The 18,136-nt window shown below is 35.8% G+C and overlaps 1 protein-coding gene across 1 annotated transcript in view; it reads right to left on the bottom strand.

The window, feature by feature from the left end:
* LOC306886626 (connector enhancer of kinase suppressor of ras 1-like) overlaps window positions 1-17,480 on the bottom strand; it is a gene marked incomplete at its 3' end in the record, with an annotated part of 30,036 nt that extends 12,556 nt beyond the window's left edge. Inside the window, exons 1-7 of the mRNA XM_079443902.1 lie at window positions 17,287-17,480; window positions 13,752-13,909; window positions 11,963-12,165; window positions 11,739-11,823; window positions 2,935-2,976; window positions 1,841-1,960; window positions 340-399 (exon numbers count right to left, since the gene is read on the bottom strand). Coding sequence (XP_079300028.1) covers window positions 340-399; window positions 1,841-1,960; window positions 2,935-2,976; window positions 11,739-11,823; window positions 11,963-12,165; window positions 13,752-13,909; window positions 17,287-17,338 — 720 coding nt within the window. The 5' untranslated portion in view covers window positions 17,339-17,480. The remainder of the gene's footprint in view (window positions 1-339; window positions 400-1,840; window positions 1,961-2,934; window positions 2,977-11,738; window positions 11,824-11,962; window positions 12,166-13,751; window positions 13,910-17,286) is intronic.
* Window positions 17,481-18,136: the final 656 nt, after the last annotated feature.

Below are 18,136 nucleotides of genomic sequence, written 5' to 3'. Positions count from 1 at the left end.
ATAGAAAAGAAAAATGAGCAAAAAAATGTGCAAACAATTCAAACCCACGATTCTAGTTTTAAGCGAGTCCAGAAACCTAAACTAGCCCACTTTTTGCCTAATAGGAAGTTAATCTTTCGCTCACTTGGTTATGAGCCAATTCATTTACGTGTTCATTCACTACAAACACACCCTCACATATTTCCCAGCAGACAATTTAGGGAATGATTTACATCTATTTATGCCAGGAAAAAAAACACTAATTTCCCTCCCTAATTAAATACATTAAGAAAACAAAATGATGCTTTTCAATCTTGGTAAAATATACTGAAGCACTGGGGTGCCATCAACCTGTCCTACCTCTGCTGCTGTTCCAGTGACAAAATGATTTCTGGATCCTGTGGTGGTGATCTCAATTCCCTATGTGAAAGAAATAATGTGCATATCAAGCCACGAATATCTTAAACCTCAGCTAAACTAGAATTCATTGGATTTGATATTGGCTCCTGTAAGTGAGATGAGAATCCGGGCTGGTAATTGGTCCATGAACCCCGCTGGTTTGCTTTAATATTCAGCCCTCCTTCCAGCATTATGGCAAGAAATACAAAAGGAGAACTGAGAGAGCATGTTCAGACCGGCACTGGTCAATGAATCGACTGTAGTATCAGATGTCAGCTCAAGTTGGATCTAAATAGTATTGATTGTGCTGGAAATGTGCTGTAAGCACAGAGACCTCCTGCTTAAGAGACAATAAACCAGTATGGTCCAACCTCAGGCTAACTGGATGCATTAGTATCTGTCAGATCAATAATAATCAATCATGTCCAATTATTATATTCTCTGAATCTTGTTTTCTCCAAAGCATGCCAGCTCATTATGTCAAAATATAAACCTAATGAGTTTTCCCACAACCTCTCTCCAGAAAACAGGAGAGGCAGGTCTCACTTGGCAAGAATCACAAGTATTTTTTATATTTTGACAGACATTCCTTTGCCTGCTATTTGATTCTCTTGTATGGTTTGTGGATGACTGCCAGTGTAATCATTCATGTTGCATTGTGTGTTTTGGGTCTGATTTTAAGACACACAAAATATAAACCCCCCAAATTCATTTCAAATATGTCAAAAATAATTTTAAAAAGGCTATGTGAGCATTCAGAGCATGACTGTTCTTAAACAAACCAGGGCAAATTTAAACCAATCATACAATTTTTAATTGAATATTTTATCAGTCCACAGACACCTTACAGAAGAACTTCTCTTTTGTGGAGCTGCCATGTGTTTGTGTCTAAGGTACAGAAAGGAAGAGCTTTACATAATTAAACTCTCTTTAAATAGCTTCACCCTTAGCAACATATTAGCTGAATACAATACAAAGTGAAAGGACTGTCTGAGTAGAAATTATTTGAGCTGTGTTTAAAGAAGGAGATAAAAAGAGACAGAGAGGGAGAAAGATGATGTTGAAACTCCATCTGTACCTCTAAGCATGATTAGTTATTTATCATTCACAAAACTAGAGTGTAAATTTAACATCAGTAAAGTATCCAAATAAATATTGAATACAGAAAATTAAAACAAGCATGCATTAAAACAAGATCACTGAAGTACATTTTACAAGAAAATAATATTTCTGTCTTTCAACTTAACAGTTTCATGTTTAATTCAATGCTTCACTATAGACTTTTCCTTGTAATTAATTGTGAAATATCTGACTGAAAATTGTTTCAAAGCCAATTTTTTACAGTGCTGCTGAAAGCCACAGAAAAATAGGAAACGCAATTGGAGAACAAGGAGAGGGGATGAAATAGAAAAAGAATGAATTACTGTAAAGAAATCAAATTATAAATGATAAGATGCATTACCACTTGATCTCCTGGTGAGGCTGGGACCAGGTCAACACTCTCCAGCTGGGCAGTATGGGTAAGAAGAGGCAACGGAGTAACGGTCAAAATCTCATCACACACTGCTACCAACTGACGACACTAGAGAAAGAGACAAAAAGAAAAAGAAAAAGATTGGTAATCTCTTCTGAACTAATGAATATAATCACATATTTTATTGGAATATGGAGGATTATGTAGGCTACACTCCCACTTAACTGTTTGGTGTCGGTAAGATGTTATTTGGAAGAAAACTGATCAAGAGTGACAGACATTTATAATGTTAAAAAAGATTTTTATTTCAAAACCTGTTCAATTTGAATTTTATTTTCATGAAAGAATCCTGACAAAAATCACTGTATTATCACCGCTTCCTTGGTGAGCATATAACATTTTTCTCAAAAACATTTTAAAACGTCCCACTGACCACAAACTTTTGAAAGGCAAATTTAAGTGTAAATATAATACATTTACATAATATAATATTAATATCATGAATAGCATAATATAATATTAAAAGAATGTCCCAAGATCAATACAAGTTCAACTCTATCAACACCATCTGTGACTCTTGTTTACCACAGTAAATACATATTTAACTACAAGTAAAAATTACATTTACAGCAATTACAGTACTGGAAGTCTATTAAGTATTATCCTGGGATAATGTTAAAGTATACCCTGCGGTCCCAATGATGAAAGGATGATTCAGAAAACTTACACTTTTAATATTTAATAAAGTACTGTAACAAAAATACAAGCTGCACATTTCCTTACAACTTTATAAGTTTATTACACTACTAAACTATTATTGCAAGTAAAAATGACTTTCTGTGGTAATCGACAGCATATCGGTTAGGCCTACCTCAGAAAGTTTGTATTTGTGTGTAATTTCTGTCACTGAAATGTATTAATATATTCATTTGAACATCATAACTGCAATATGCATATGACTTGAAAATATAATACAATATTATAATCTAATACAGTATAATAATAATATATGACTATATTAATGTAATTTAAAGAATCAAAAGACATGTAGAAAGTAAGAGTGAAAAGAGAAGATCTCTTACTATAGATATAATGTCCTTCTCCTTTTCAAACACAGCAGTTTCCTAAAGGGAAGAGAGAGAGAGAAATGAGAACATTTACTAAAAATGCAAGTGTTTCCACCCACTGAGGATTTTAATCCAGAATTCAGAGATCTACAAACACACATGAGGGGAGTTCACCTAACCCACTCCCTCCAGGGCTGATTCAGGTCCTTCACACCTCTCAATGAAACACTTCCTCAAACAGTGACACTACACACCGCTAACATACAGCCAGCAACCCGTACAAGACCTAAGAACAAGATTACATACACACAAGCGCACACTCATACTGATGCCTGGAACATGTAGATCGTAGTCTAATTAAAGGATTAGGGCGGCCACTAAGGATCGGTGGCAAGAGAACCAGATTTACTGATGTAACATCCCTAAAGATAAACACTGAATCCCAGACCACCAACAGATTCACTTTAGCCAATACACAACTCACTCAGCCATGAAGTTCAGCACAAATAAAACCAAAACAAATAAGGGCTCATATCCAAGCTCAGATCTGTTTGTATTGGCTAAACGGATTCAGAGTTAGCCCATCTGAAGCATGAAAGTATGTACTTACTGGAGTCAGGTATGCGAGAGAGAGGATATGACATGAAGAATTTTGTGGGAGGTATGTGTGTGTGACACCGATGGCTCACTTCTCGTTAATTTAAACAGGTGTGTCACTTCCCTCATGAGAAATCAACACACACACAAACATTTAGGCTCACAAAGGGATTTATTTGAATGCATTCATTTCCAGTGGTCCATTAAAACCTAACAGGTTCAGAGCAAAGTAAGAGGTAAACCATCAGTATTGTTAGGGCAAGAATCATTATTACTCATTTTCATACTATTGCTTGTCAATTTAAGATTAACATTTAATTATGTATATTATACAGCATTTTATAAATATGTGTGTGTTACATATTTGACCCTGGACCACAAAACCGCAGTCATAAGGGTAAATAAAAAAAACCAAATTGATTTATACATAATCTGAAAGCTGAATAAATAAGATTTCCATTGATGTATGGTTTGTTAGGATATAATAATATTTGGATATGATGCAACTATTTGAAAATATGGAGTCTGAGGTTGTTTTGATATATTTATGGTAGGAAATTAGCTAAATATTTTGGAACATGATCTTTACTTAATATCCTAATGATTTTTGGCATAAAAGAAAAATAAATAATTTTGACCCCTACAATGTATTGTTGGCTATTGCTCCAAACATACCCGTGCAATTTAAAGCCCTATTCGCAGGGGATTAGTATTATCTGGGGACCATGTGTGATTTTGAAATTACCCCCCCCCCCCCCACATCTGAATTTCATGTGGTGCATTCGCACGGGATAAGCGAAGCCTGTGATTTTACTCGAAATTACTGACTTATGTCCCGGATACCCGGATGTCAAGGCTTTGAGAGTCCCGTTCTATGGTCCAATTAGATGGATTTAAAAAAAAAGAAAAAAAGAAACTAATATAGTTTTGTGCCCCGTGTCATTTACATTTCACCAGGTTAAAATAATATCTCAAGCTTTATGCTTGATTTATTTGTAATACATTAAACCTTTTCAGCTTTCTCTTTCTGCAAATTGTATGGTGTAGCGATATGACAGCACCCAAAATATATCAAACACTCCATCGCAGCTCCATTCTTCGCTAAAGATGGATAAAAAGGCGCACAGCAAACAAAAACTTTGAAAAAATGATATACAATCCGCCAAATGCTGGCCAAATCACAGAGATGCCGATTCACACGGGACTAAAATTATCACAGGACCTCGTGTTATCACAGGTGTTTGGCGAAATATGGTAGGTCATTTGCGGGTGAATTTTTACTTTACAAATTACAGACATGGCCGATTCGCACGGGATTAAGATCACAGACAACCTCTGCAATTATTACAAATGACTGGAGGTCACCACCAGGTAATACTAATCCCGTGCGAATAGGGCTTTAAGACTGGTTTTGCAGTCCAGGGTCACATATATATGAAATATATAATACTTTTTTTATTTTATTTTTTTATTTTTTGAATAAATATTGTTTAAAAATAAAACCATGAATTTTTTTTTTTTTTGTATTTTATTATTTTTATTTTATAATTTATATTTCTTATATTATTTATTTTATTTTACTCTTTACTTTACTTTATAACTGTGGAAAGTGAAAATGTAGCCCAACTGGTTAAATAGGAAAATGCAACAGTTCGGGGTGGGCTATATTTACATGGGCCAGTATGCAACCACTTTACAATGGGTTAAAAATACTTATGCTAGCATCGTGGTGACAACTTATGCATAGGCAACAACCACTAAGATTTTTTTTTTAAATGTTGTTTAGAAATAAACCCCTCAGTTCCCCTATAAATACACACAGTCTGGTGTAAAACAATGAGATCTGACAGAGAGTTGGCGATTTAACACAGCAGTGGCTGCTGGGATTCCACTTTAAACGAGAGCAATTATCTGCTTTGTTTGAGGTGATTGGATAAGCATATGGTTGTGCTTCCGAGCAGGTGCTTGGAACTAAGATGTGCCGTTGCCACAGAAACAGATGTAAACGTAAAAGTGAATGGAATGACAGGATGGAATGATGTGGAAGGTCAAACAGGACATGTCTTCTGTGTAATTTAGTGTAATATCTTCTACTGTATATTCACACCCTGTCAAAGAAAACTGCCAGAGTGTCTTTTTATAGGTCATTATGGTACAGTTCAAGCACAGGTCAGTCCTCAGGTCAAATCTCACTGATTAACAACAATAAATCTCATCCTAATCACATCCAAAAAGAAAGGCTAATCTGAATCAGAAACTACACATGAAGAGTTTTTTTTGCAAAAACAGATAATATAACCCGACTGCAGTTTGATGGAGATTAACTGGAATGCACAATGAAAAAACGTGATTTTGGAAAAGAAAAAAGTTATTGTATCTGTTTTTGCAAATTAACTCTTCACATATTTTTGCAGAATCAACTGTTATTTTTGTCAGACATGTCTGCTACCATTTGCATGTTTGTGTGTTTAATAATTTTTTAAAATTCAATTATCCTTTGACCTACAAACAGTGTGGCTTTGTCACCACCAGTTAATATATGCCACCATTTTAAAACCCATTTCACAGGATTTTGCAAATATCCCACAAAAATCAGCACCGAAAAAAAAGGGAAATTTAAATGTAAATACTTAAAGTTGACATGAAATGAAAATTCACAAGATTTTCTACAATTTGAAATGTTATTGTTCTTACTGTAAATTAAGTACCCATGCATTTCTTTTTTCTATTTTATTTTTATGAAAATGTCATAATTACTAACAACAGACTCTGTTGAAGTATACAGGACTTTTCCAATTATTCAGTCTCTGTTTAAAACTTTTCTCCATACCAATATCTCAAAATCCAGTCAAAAGCCAATGTATATAACAAAGTCCTTGTCCTTATTTTTTCTCTTGCAGTAATCCATTACACTCGGATATATGCCACAATACAGAAGAAAAGATCTGTTGCTACTTCCGTTTCATTGCTACTTTGAATTAGGTAAGAATGAGAGAATCTTTTGTCTTTTGATATTTATTCTGTGCATTGTTATGCACTGGGGTTCTTTTCCCCTCTTTTCTTTGTATGCACGCAGCTGAGCAAACGCATAACTAAATGTATAACTGAAAACTAAAACTCTATCGTACTCAGTTACTATCGTAACCTCAGTTCCCTGAGATATGGGAACAAGTACTGCGTCTGTAAGACGCTTGTTTGGGAAAAGCTATTTTTTCCTCTTCAACTGAAGCCTTTTCAATCAGTGAAGGTTCCATTGGTTCGTGAAGTGCTATAAAATCGAACCAATGGCTTGGCGGCGGCGCTGAGCGAGCCTATGGCTATGCAGACCGCCATAGCCCGCCAGAATGGACGGGGCCTCTGGCTATATAAGCTTCGCTGCCACGTCTCAGATTTCTTTGAATGAAGCGACTGAGGCGTGCAGCTCATAGCACAGCCAAGAACGCAGTACGATAGTAACCGAGTACGTTCCCTTTCGATATTCCACTCGTACTGCGTCTGTAAGACGCTTGTATGGGAACCAGTACAATCCCGCCGTGCTATGACAAGGAACGACTCAAAACCATGACTCGCGTGGGAGTAAGACCCAGGGCAGTTAATAAAGTACACCACGCACAGGCTGAGCCATCAGGGTCATCCGTGGCCTGGGTGTCATCCCGTATAGTTGATACCTGGTGTCCAGATAATGTGGACCGTCCAAGTGAAGGAGAGACTTGAACAATGTTGGTCAAGTGAACTCATAAGACTGTTTAGCTAGCCGGAGGCGGCGAACCAAGCAGAAAGGACTCTGGCCTGTAAGGCAGGGATGTCAAGGTTGTAAAACCTTACAAATGTGGACGGCGAGGACCAGCCGGCCGCCTCACAAATTTTCATCGCTGAAGAGAAGAAATCTGAGATGCGCCGGCGAAGCGGACGCATATATAGCCAGAGGCCCCACCCATTCTGGCGGGCTATGGCGGGCTGCATATCCATAGGCTCGCTCAGTGCTGCCGCCGAGCCATTGGTTCGATTTTATAGCACTGCACGAACCAATGGACGTGCGGTTTCACTGCGTGATTGAAAAGGCTTCAGTTGAAGAGGAAAATGTTTTTCCTCATACTAGCGTCTTACAGACGCAGTACGAGTGGAATATCGAAAGGGAACTCCTTTTAAAAACTGAAAAGGAGAAACACACCTGATTTTCATTTTCTCTCCTGTCCCGCTGTTTTCCTCATCTTTTAGTTCTATTAAGGCTGACCTCACACAAAGGAGCTTCATTCAGCTCAAAAACTTTTACCTTGTTATCCTCTAGTTTCCAACAAAGCTCCTCATTTCACACTGATAATGATCATAAACTATGTTTTCAACACTGCAGAAAGAGAGAGAGCTTTCCTCAGTAATAAAGCACAGGTCAGATCTTCTCTTTATATCCTCTATCTTTTTCTCCCTCTCTTTGTCTATAGCTTATTGACACTGTATGCAGCTGCAAATGCAGTTATTTATTTGTAATCACAAAAATGGAGCAAACCAAAGTATATAAATGTTCTGTCTCTAGGCAGGGACAAACAGCTAAATCAAATGCTCTGTTAAGGGGTCACAGGCCAGCAGACCTGAAGATACTAAAAAAAGATCTGCCTCACATCCTGCATGGATCCATTTACACTTCTCAAATGCATAAACAACACACTTGCTTGTTTTCCTATCATGGTGGGAACTTTCCTTTGACTTTATTATTTTTATAGTGACCTGATAATATTTTACATCCTCTAACCCTCACAGAAACCTTTCTACATTTTTGCATTGTCAATAAGGCATTTTTAGTATGATTATTAATCTTCCATCCTATTTTGTACTACCTTCTAGACTGAATTTCCTAGCAAAAAATATAAACATCAAGTCTAGTTTTGTGTAAACTGAGCATTACTGTTTTTAAACCCCATACGAGGTCTTTATATATCATCTAACATTAACCACATAGTGAGTAAACTGAATTTAGTAACTCTACAGAAGAGACGACTTACAAAATTCCATGAAGCAGACAGTTTATTAAATAAAATAACCATTTCCTCCCAGCAAGTATTATACAAAGAAATTCTGAAGCAACTTCAGACATGTAAACATTAAGGGAAAAATATATTCAAGGTAAAAAAGATAAAACAAGCACACACTGTACCTCTGTCTGATCGATGTGACCTTTTCTGCTTAATCCACCAATGTATTTCAGTACTGTGTGTATATGTGTGTGTGTGTGTGTGTGAATTTCCTTTTGCACCCTCTCTCACTCTCTGCCTCTTATCTCTCTTTTAATTAATCTATCTTTCACTCCCTCACCTCTCCTTCTTTTTAAGTTCATTACTCCTCTCTCTTTCTCGATAAAGTCATCGGCTGACTGCTAATTATTCCACACTCCCAGGGCAGCACTGCCAATACATACAAACACACCAAAACACTCACAGGTGCAATTATATCTCTGATAAAAAGAGTTTCCCCTTCATATCTGTGTTAACCCTGGAGACACTGAATATTTGTTCATCTGTTCATTAAAACCTCAGCACCACCAGTGAGCAAGACACAGTCATCCATGTATGACACACTAGTATCACCAGAAATATTTGTTTGACATGATGACCTTTGACTTCAGGTGACGTGGTTTCTATAAGGATCAGAGGCCCACCTGTCCCCTAACACCTGTTCTAACACTTTAAATGTCAGAAACGTATAAAAATGTAAGCAGAATGAACGCTTTATTCCCAGAAACCTTTAGACAGAACTGAGTTGAGGGTTCTGACCTCAATCAGATGTGAACTATTTGGACTTTTTTTGACTGGATTTATCGGCTGTAATTTAATATACATTTTCCTGATTTTCTAATTAGGTATATATAGACATTATTGTTAAAATTTTGGCGTAAGTAAGACTTTTTTAAAGAAATCTTTTTTTTATACAGCAAGGATTCATTAAATTGTTTAAAAGTTACCAAATGTATTAATGTTACAAATTTCATTTCAAATAAATTCTGCAAATATGAAAAAATCCCATTTTCCACAAAAAAGTGACTGTTTTCGACATTGCTAATAATAAGAATGATTTCTGAAGGATCATGTGACACTGACAAGACGGGAGTAATATTCAGCTTTACAATCACAGGAAAAAACTTATAGAATATAAAATAGAAATTAATATATATATATATATATATAATAATTAATAATTCACCATTTTACAGTTTTTTACTGTATTTTCGATCAGATAAATGCAGTCTTAGTGAGCATAAGGGACTTTTCAAATGCATTAAAAGAAACTACTGACCCCAATGTGTAACATTAGTATTTTCACTGTTGGTCTTAGACTTTGAATGATTATGTAGGGATCGGTGATCCAGAACAGCTTAGAATTTGTACATTAACTCTTCTCTTACTGCTGCTGTTCTTACATGAAAAAGTTCCTGATTGCTGCACATGAAAGCATTTGCACTCATGATACACACACAATATTGTTTGTAGTGTAAACAGGAAGTATACAAATAATGCTTTTGGAAAAGATGCCATCAGCTTTAGGAAAGCGAACTCAGTGACCAAACGTGTGTGTGTGTGTGACAGCTGACAGAAAGAAGCTGATAGCATCAAGTGTCAACATTTTTAGTACACACATTGCACATTGTTTCTCCATACACACACAAAAACACTTAGCTTCTTTCTCATTTCCACACTTTCCTTCCCCTCTTTAGCAATGCTGTTTGGTCTCAGAGTGGACGTCTGAGTCACATCATCAACGATTCAAACCCTTTTTTGTTCCCTCTATGAGTACACAAACAGTACCAAAAAGCCATTGAAACTTTTAAAGCGAACATAAAATCTGCAAGAAACATTAAGCACATGGTTCAGATGCCTTTCGAATGATAACGCAAACCCAAATCTTGAGTATGTCAACAGGTTTTATAATTAGTATGTGTGTGCCTGTGTTTGTGGGTGTTAGTTTGCACCCAAGTAAAGGTGACTGTTAAACTTGCGAAGCTTTCTGGGTTAAAGTATGAATGAATGGTAGAGACAGAAAATAAGCAATCAAAACGTATTAAAGTGTAGAATTATCAATGAATAGAAAAACAAACCCTACTGTTCCAGGTCCAGATGAAAGATATTCTTCTGATGAAGTGAATATCATGTGACTGCCTCTCCTGTATGCTCACCACAGGTTAATAACACACGACCAAAGTGTCTTTCAGTTCTCATAGTCTGACTTTTAATGCCCACCCCTCTCCCTCTCTCTCTCTCTCTCTCTCTCTCTCTCTCTCGGACAGCCTTAGCCCTCTTGAGTCCAGTGAATATGTGTAATGAAAACCATGTGTTTGTCAGCATTATAGTGTTGATTGTATCAGGCGTAGAACAAACAAAGCAATTTTTCCAAAAATAGGCAGTATGGACAGATTTAAAAATCACCAGAACCTCTATTTCACCCTGATCACTTCAGCCACTACTCAAACCTTTTCCCTCTACTGTTGTATACAGTGAGATATGGCAGATATTTCCAATGAAAAATTGGAAACAAAGAAACGCCAAATATAAATGCAGAAAAATTACTATTTTCAACCCTCATTTTGCCCCTCTGGAAATGATCATTTACATACAAAGCATTACGAAATTGTTACAGTTTGCGATGCAGCTGCTGTCAGATCCAATACAGTTGGCTGCTTCATCTTTCAACAAATTTCTTTGCGAACTCTCCATTACGCTGCGCCTCATTTACAAAACAATCTGAGATAAAATGCTCCGAACAAATATATAACAATTTGAGGTGATCGGAGATTCCATTAAAATAAACTATCCACTTGGTCCTGATGCTGGGATCCTTCCGAGGTCTGTACAGAGAGTCTGTACAGAGTTACATCCCAAATCCCACAATATCCAAACGATAATGCAGATTATATCTGTTTTTGGAGCTTAAATAAAATGTTTTGTTTATAATGAGGGTGACGTTTTAAGATATGAAACCTGAAGGATTTTTTTAATGGTATAAAGACCTCTTATATGTCAAAAGGCAAATTGATGTGTCATGTCATGATCCTTTTCTATTTCAGTCTGTTACTCACACAAAGTTACTGCATTATTGTACTTTTGAAGCTTGACAGTCACCGCCCCATTCACTTCCATTTTATGGAAAAGGGCAATTTAAATACTCTGTAACAACACAAAGAAAGACCATTTTTGGGTGGAATCTCCTTTAAAGCACTGTAACAAGAACACACTCACCTTATGCACTGTAATGTCCAGATCTTTACACAGAGTGGCAACTTTCTCATTTAGTGTGTATCCAGTCTGCTGTGTAAATTGATACCTATTAAAAATACATACACATTATGACTGAGAAAGAATGAAACGCCACAACACTACTTCATGTGCAAATTCATTTACTGCCTGTATATTAACACACACAGGCAAACATTGCTCTGTGGTTCAGATTGTGTGATGCTCACCGTTTGAGCACTGACACAAGTCCATTGGATGCTGTGATTATGTCCACCACCGCCTGCAGCACCTGCTGTGACAGCTTGCTGGCGCTCTGTCCATCATTGGTATTGACACGCCAGCGCCCCTGTATGCTCATCTGCAGAGTGTGAGACACTGCACGCAGTTTCTCTGTCAAACTGCGCAGATTGTCACCCCCAACACTGTATGTCTGCGCAGACACAAGAAAGAACATGTTAAGTGCCAGAGATGTGTTTTTTAAAAAGTTGATCTACTTTTAATTTTACAAGGCAATCTAAAAATGTGGCAAAAAATCTGAGCGCAACAGTCAAACACCCAGCTAGCATTTACATAGAAAAACAATAGACCCTTTTTACAGACTGCGATGACGATGCATTTCCAGTTATTAACATTGGAAAATTTAAAACACTATACTTTGTTTTATACGATCTTGGCATAAAATTACAAAAATTCTCTTTATCTCTTTTGACTAACATTATCAATCTCTTGATATTTTTTCCTCTTTTGAAATGTCACAGAAAGTCACACTTTTGCTGTTGCTCAAAATATGAACTCAAAAAATGTTTACCCAACTATAATGACTTCTGTGTCCTAAATAATTTAAAAGACAGATAACCTACATTTAAAAGATAAATGTGCAATATTTATACCTCACTTTTTCACTTACTATGTACCTTTCATCCTACTCTGAAATGTCATAGCATATTTCCTATCCTACAAACACACTTTCAACCTCAGCATAACTAATGTCCACATATATAAGTCCTGCCTTTGGTCCACACCTTGATAATTTTAGGTTTGCTAAATAAAAAAAAAGTATTCTCTATAGCAAAGCAGGAGCAGTTAAGCCTGAATGTGCTGTTACGACACACACAGAGAGTCCTGGCACCAACAGGTCCACATTAATCCTCCTAGCGGGCAAAACATTTACAGCACATGGAGCACATCCACTGTCAGCTCAGGGAAAGCTTCAGTCTACCAGCCAGCAATCAACACATTTATGATCTGAAAATGAAGTGAAATGACTGTACTATTTACTTCTTGAAACCGCAAGTAATGCACACTATAAATCCATGATACTGCACAGCTAAGATGACTGAAGACAAGCATGGAAGTGAAAACGGTTTCAAAAAATAGACCAGACACTTGTGGAAGAATGTTCCCTGAGATTTAGTTGGAGTTTTGTTAGTGTTACAGGCCTCTGAGAATACAGCTTAAGTCAGCAGGGTGAGCAACTCTCATAGATGTAATGAAATTCACACAGAGAGAGAGAGAGAGAGAGAGAGAGAGAGAGAGAGAGAGAGATGGTATACAGAGCAGTTCAGAGACTAATGCTGTAAGTGTATAAATAATGATTGTGACTGATTTTAGTCCTACAGCATTCCTCACCTACATAACAGAGGCTCTAATAGGGGTAGCAGACAGGAATGTGAAACACAAACGCTAACAAAAACTCATTCAGAAATACTTAATATCAGGTTATGAAATAACAGAAAGATTATTACAATACAAATACACCCTGAATTCACAAATCACACACTCAAATACAAATGTTATCCTCTTTATAAAACTCCATTCAGAACTGTTGTTCTAAATAGAGACTAATAATAACTAGGCTAAACTTAGCACAGAGGACGCCCCTTGGTATTATGTGGAATTATTTATTCTACTGGTAGAATTTGACATATTTTGTCCTCACAAATATTAATTCACACACACACACACACACACACACACACACACACACACACACACACACACACACAAGGGTCCTACCAAAGCACAGAGTTTTTCTACAGCCTCCAGTATAAGCTCCTGATGTCCGATTTTATGCACTCCAAGTTTCTCCAGTCTGGTAGATGAAAGATGCAGCAGATCTGAGCCAGAGAGGTGCCATTCGGAGAACGAGTACTGCTGTAGAGGAGCATCCAGACCTGAAAAACGCACAGATATATGACCCAAAGTTAAATAAGTATAAACAGCACAGAGAAATTTAAGTTTATGAACAGATCAAATTAAAGTGAGAATTACAGTTCATCACAGTACCAAATGGTACTGTAAAAGAATGTAAAATATCTGAATATAAATATTATTACAAAAAATATTATGATGATAATATAAATATTATCATATATACACTACTATTAAAAGTGTGGGGTCAGTACTATTTTTTGGATGCATTAAATTGATCAAAAACAAAAGTAAAGACTTTTACATCATCACAAAGGTTCTCTATATACAATAAATAAAGCTCTTTTGAACTTTATATTCATTAAAGAATATCTATAAGTATTTTAAGTTTACAGTTATAAACATATTATAAACATATTAAGCAGCAAAGCTTTATAAAAAATAGTTCTTGTACACAGAATCGTCATATTATAATAATTTCTGTGACCCTGAAGACTGTAGTAATGGCTACTGAAAATTCAGCTTTGCCATCACAGGAATAACTTATATTTTAAAATATATTAAAGCACAAAACAGTTCTTTTAAATTGCAATAATATTTCATATTATTTTTATTTTTCAGCATTTTTTCAGCAAATAAAAGCAGTCTTAAGGTCATTGCACACTGAGTTCGAAATTTTCACACGTTAAAAAATAAATACGACCTAACATTTTGTCAATCACGTTTACACATTATAAAAAAAATCGGATCAGGTTCGATATTTTGCGTTTTAGCATCCGTAGCAAGCATTTTGATAGGAATGGATGCGAAATGCATACAAAAATTTCGGACTCAGTGTGCAATGGACTTTAGTCAGCATAAGTGACTTCTTTCAAAAACACTTAAAACAATAAATAATTGCATTTAAAAATTGCATTTAATGATGAAAATGATCTTTGACCCAAGTAATACAGAAAGAAAAAAATGTGTCAATAGGTACAAAGAGAGAGACACCAACACATAATGAATTAAAGGAAACAGCTATATAAGGAGCTCAAATACAACCCACCGATCAATCCACACATACACAAAAACTATTTCCATAGATCCATTATAATGGAAGGAAATGAGTGGCCTAGCATTAAGAAGGTGCCCAGGAGGCATCTGGGTCACGCACACTGAAGCTGTGCAGCCAGCTGTTGTTGAAAGTCATGTTAAAACACACACCTGCTGTGTGTTTACTTTAGGAAAAAGTTTCTGTTGTTAATTTTGGTAAAAAAGGTAAAAAATCCAGTTGAAGGTACTAGATGGATTCTCGTCAGCACATACTTACAGTAAACGACTGTATACTGTGATACTCAAGCAGTGAACACTGAGGATTTAATCTTAGTTCTCTGAGTTGGTGAAACACAACCATTTTGGGCCCTGAAGAAAATTCCTTTGTGTAAGATTTTTTACGCAACTATCCACAGTTGAAAGATTTCATAACTGTCGGAAACAATTCTCTAATCTAGATTCTTAAGACATGTACAGTATTTTACTATAATTGGTTTAATTAAACCATATAAATTAATAGCAGGGAATATAAAGCTTTGTTATCACATTTTGCTTTGATATTCTTATTCAGTCTTTAGAGATCTCATACACTGAGAACCTAAATGATCACAAGAGAGATCACAACAATGTCCAACATTTTGTAAAAAACTTAAGACAAACAAACAAGTGAGATAAGAGGCCTATGCTTCTGTCACAGTCTAATAGGTTCTGGGCTTTAACAGAATCACAGTAAAAGTACAAACACATAATTAGTCTACATTAATAAAGTGCACATTCTTTTCACTATGAGTTCATTATGCTTGTATTTTAGAGTACACAAAGTGTTAGAAATAACTAATTGTTTCACTCAAAGGCTAGGAAAATTCATGTTAAGATATGTTTTAGGAAAGAACTTAAGTAACACTATAGATTAGGAACACTATTCACTATTAATTAGTTGCTTATTAACATGCATATTACTAGATATTGGCTGTTTATTTACAAGGCACACATTAATGCCTTATTCTACATGACCATATCAAGACCAGATATTTTACTTACTATCAGTGTGCACTAAATTAGGAGTTTACTGAAGGAAAACACTTAGTTCATGGTGAATATGAGTTACCAAAACTTATTTTAGGAAAAAAGCAAGGAGCTTTCATATTATGAAACAAGTGTGGAATTCCTTTGTTTTGTCCAACTGTGTGAAACACCCAAAAAATGAGGGTGAAAATCTTAGGATACAGATTCAAAAACACAAATATTTTGGGTGGAGGTGTTTTTAAACGCATAATAGGGCTAGTTACATTGTCAAAGGAGCTGTATCTCAGTCACTATGAGATTTTTACACAAATATGTGTTTTCTCTAGTTCTCTCTTCATGTCAAACAACAACCTGTTCAAAACTCTCTTAAATTCATTCAAAAAAATTAAAATCATTTTTGTTAATTGCAAACTAAATGACAATATTTTACAATATTGTATACAGTATTAAACATGCAGTTGCATTGTTTTGTATTTCAAAACATGTTCAAAGTTTGCTGAAAGTCCTGTATGATTAATTGTGACAACATGCCCCACTGTTGGTGACATTGTCCTAAACAACATCATGTGTTCAATAAACTATATATTTTTTTATGGGCAATATCATCCAAACCTTTCAGTAGTCAGTGCTTTTAATAGACAAATGAAAAGATAAATATTAAAAGTAAAACGTCAACTATGCACAGTATCAAACCACTGTAAAGATGATAATAATATAAATATAAAGTAAAAACAAAGTGTGAAAAGAACAGCAGTACTTTACAGAATAAATATTACACTTCACATTTTATAGTTATATATCAACACTAAAGTATTGTAAGACATAATACATAACTCAAAAGCAATCGTACAAAACAACCACTAGTCTATTATTACGCAATAATACAGTACTAATGTAACAAAAGTTTAAATAGCCTACAAAGCGACACAAACACTATTGTAAAGTAGGCCCATAAAACAAATAACATTGTACGAGTGTTAAAATGAAACCACAGAACATGGGTCAGATATAAGCGAGAGAAATCGAGACAGGCATAAAGTGAGAGATGTGGGCCAGTCTGGACTTGCACAGAGAATGACAGCAGCATATGAGGAAAGACGTATCAATACAATACAGTTCGATAAGTAACATTTATTTTGTATTCACCAGCTGAGTTAATTTCGCGCGAGAGTTTATCAACAAACTAAAAGGCGCTTCCTCATTCCACTAAAACCTTCCCGTTCCTTAAGGATTTGTGTTGTTCCTGTTTAATTCGACCTTATCTCTCTTATCGACAGACATAAAGTCACCTGTCGGTCGCAAAAATCACAGACACACAAACATAACTACAGCCCGTTACCTCTGAGCCACTCGGTGACCCTCTCGTTGCTCCAAGACGTTACGGGCTCCATGATCTAAGGAGCATGAATTCAAATCCCTGAAGTGGATCAGAGCAAAGAAAAGTTCATCCTGCTGTCTGCTTGGCACACCTTCCTACAGGTAAAGCTGCGCTCTCAGCCAATGGTGTGCGGCGCTGGTGTCCGCGTGCACTGCGCCTGTCTCGGTTTGCAGGGAGGGGTTCATGAAACTCGTTCATAGAGGAAATTCAGTGTCCAGAGACCGAATCAGTTTTCTCTGTTTGCCTGACTCCCACCCTGCAAACTTTAAGTGTTTTAATCAATTTATTAACTCTTTAAGGTCTTCGTCTTAGTCCTTTCTAGTAAAGTGTGGGAAACTATTTTAACCCATTAGATCCCATTTTTCCCAGCTAAATTTTATTATACATGTATTTCACTGTTACAACTGGATATTTCCTTGCAAATTAGAGAACGTATGACAATCGTGAATTCATGCTGGTCTACAAGAAACAATAATTTAACATGTAATTATTTACATTGTTATGTTACATTATTAGGCTAGTTCTTGTTGACCAACAGAGGAATTTTAAGTAAAAAATAAATTAATAATAATAATAATAAAAAAAAAATTGTAAATAGACCTACAGCTTAGCAGGGAGAAATGGTAGGCTATGTAATGAATAAATATAGTTTACATTTAGACCATTGTGAGAGGAAAAAAGCAACAGCATTCCAGGACTTTTGACTAAAGCACCTTCATTTGCATTCTAGCCTTAAAAAGGAAGTGCACTTGATGCTGGTATCGACATATAATTATAAATGTGTAAATTAACGAATTAATTATTCTTTTAA

This window comes from Barbus barbus (assembly GCF_936440315.1).
Source record: "Barbus barbus genome assembly, chromosome: 20".
NCBI classification, from domain to species: domain Eukaryota; kingdom Metazoa; phylum Chordata; class Actinopteri; order Cypriniformes; family Cyprinidae; genus Barbus; species Barbus barbus.
This window is presented reverse-complemented; position numbering and strand designations above follow the sequence as displayed.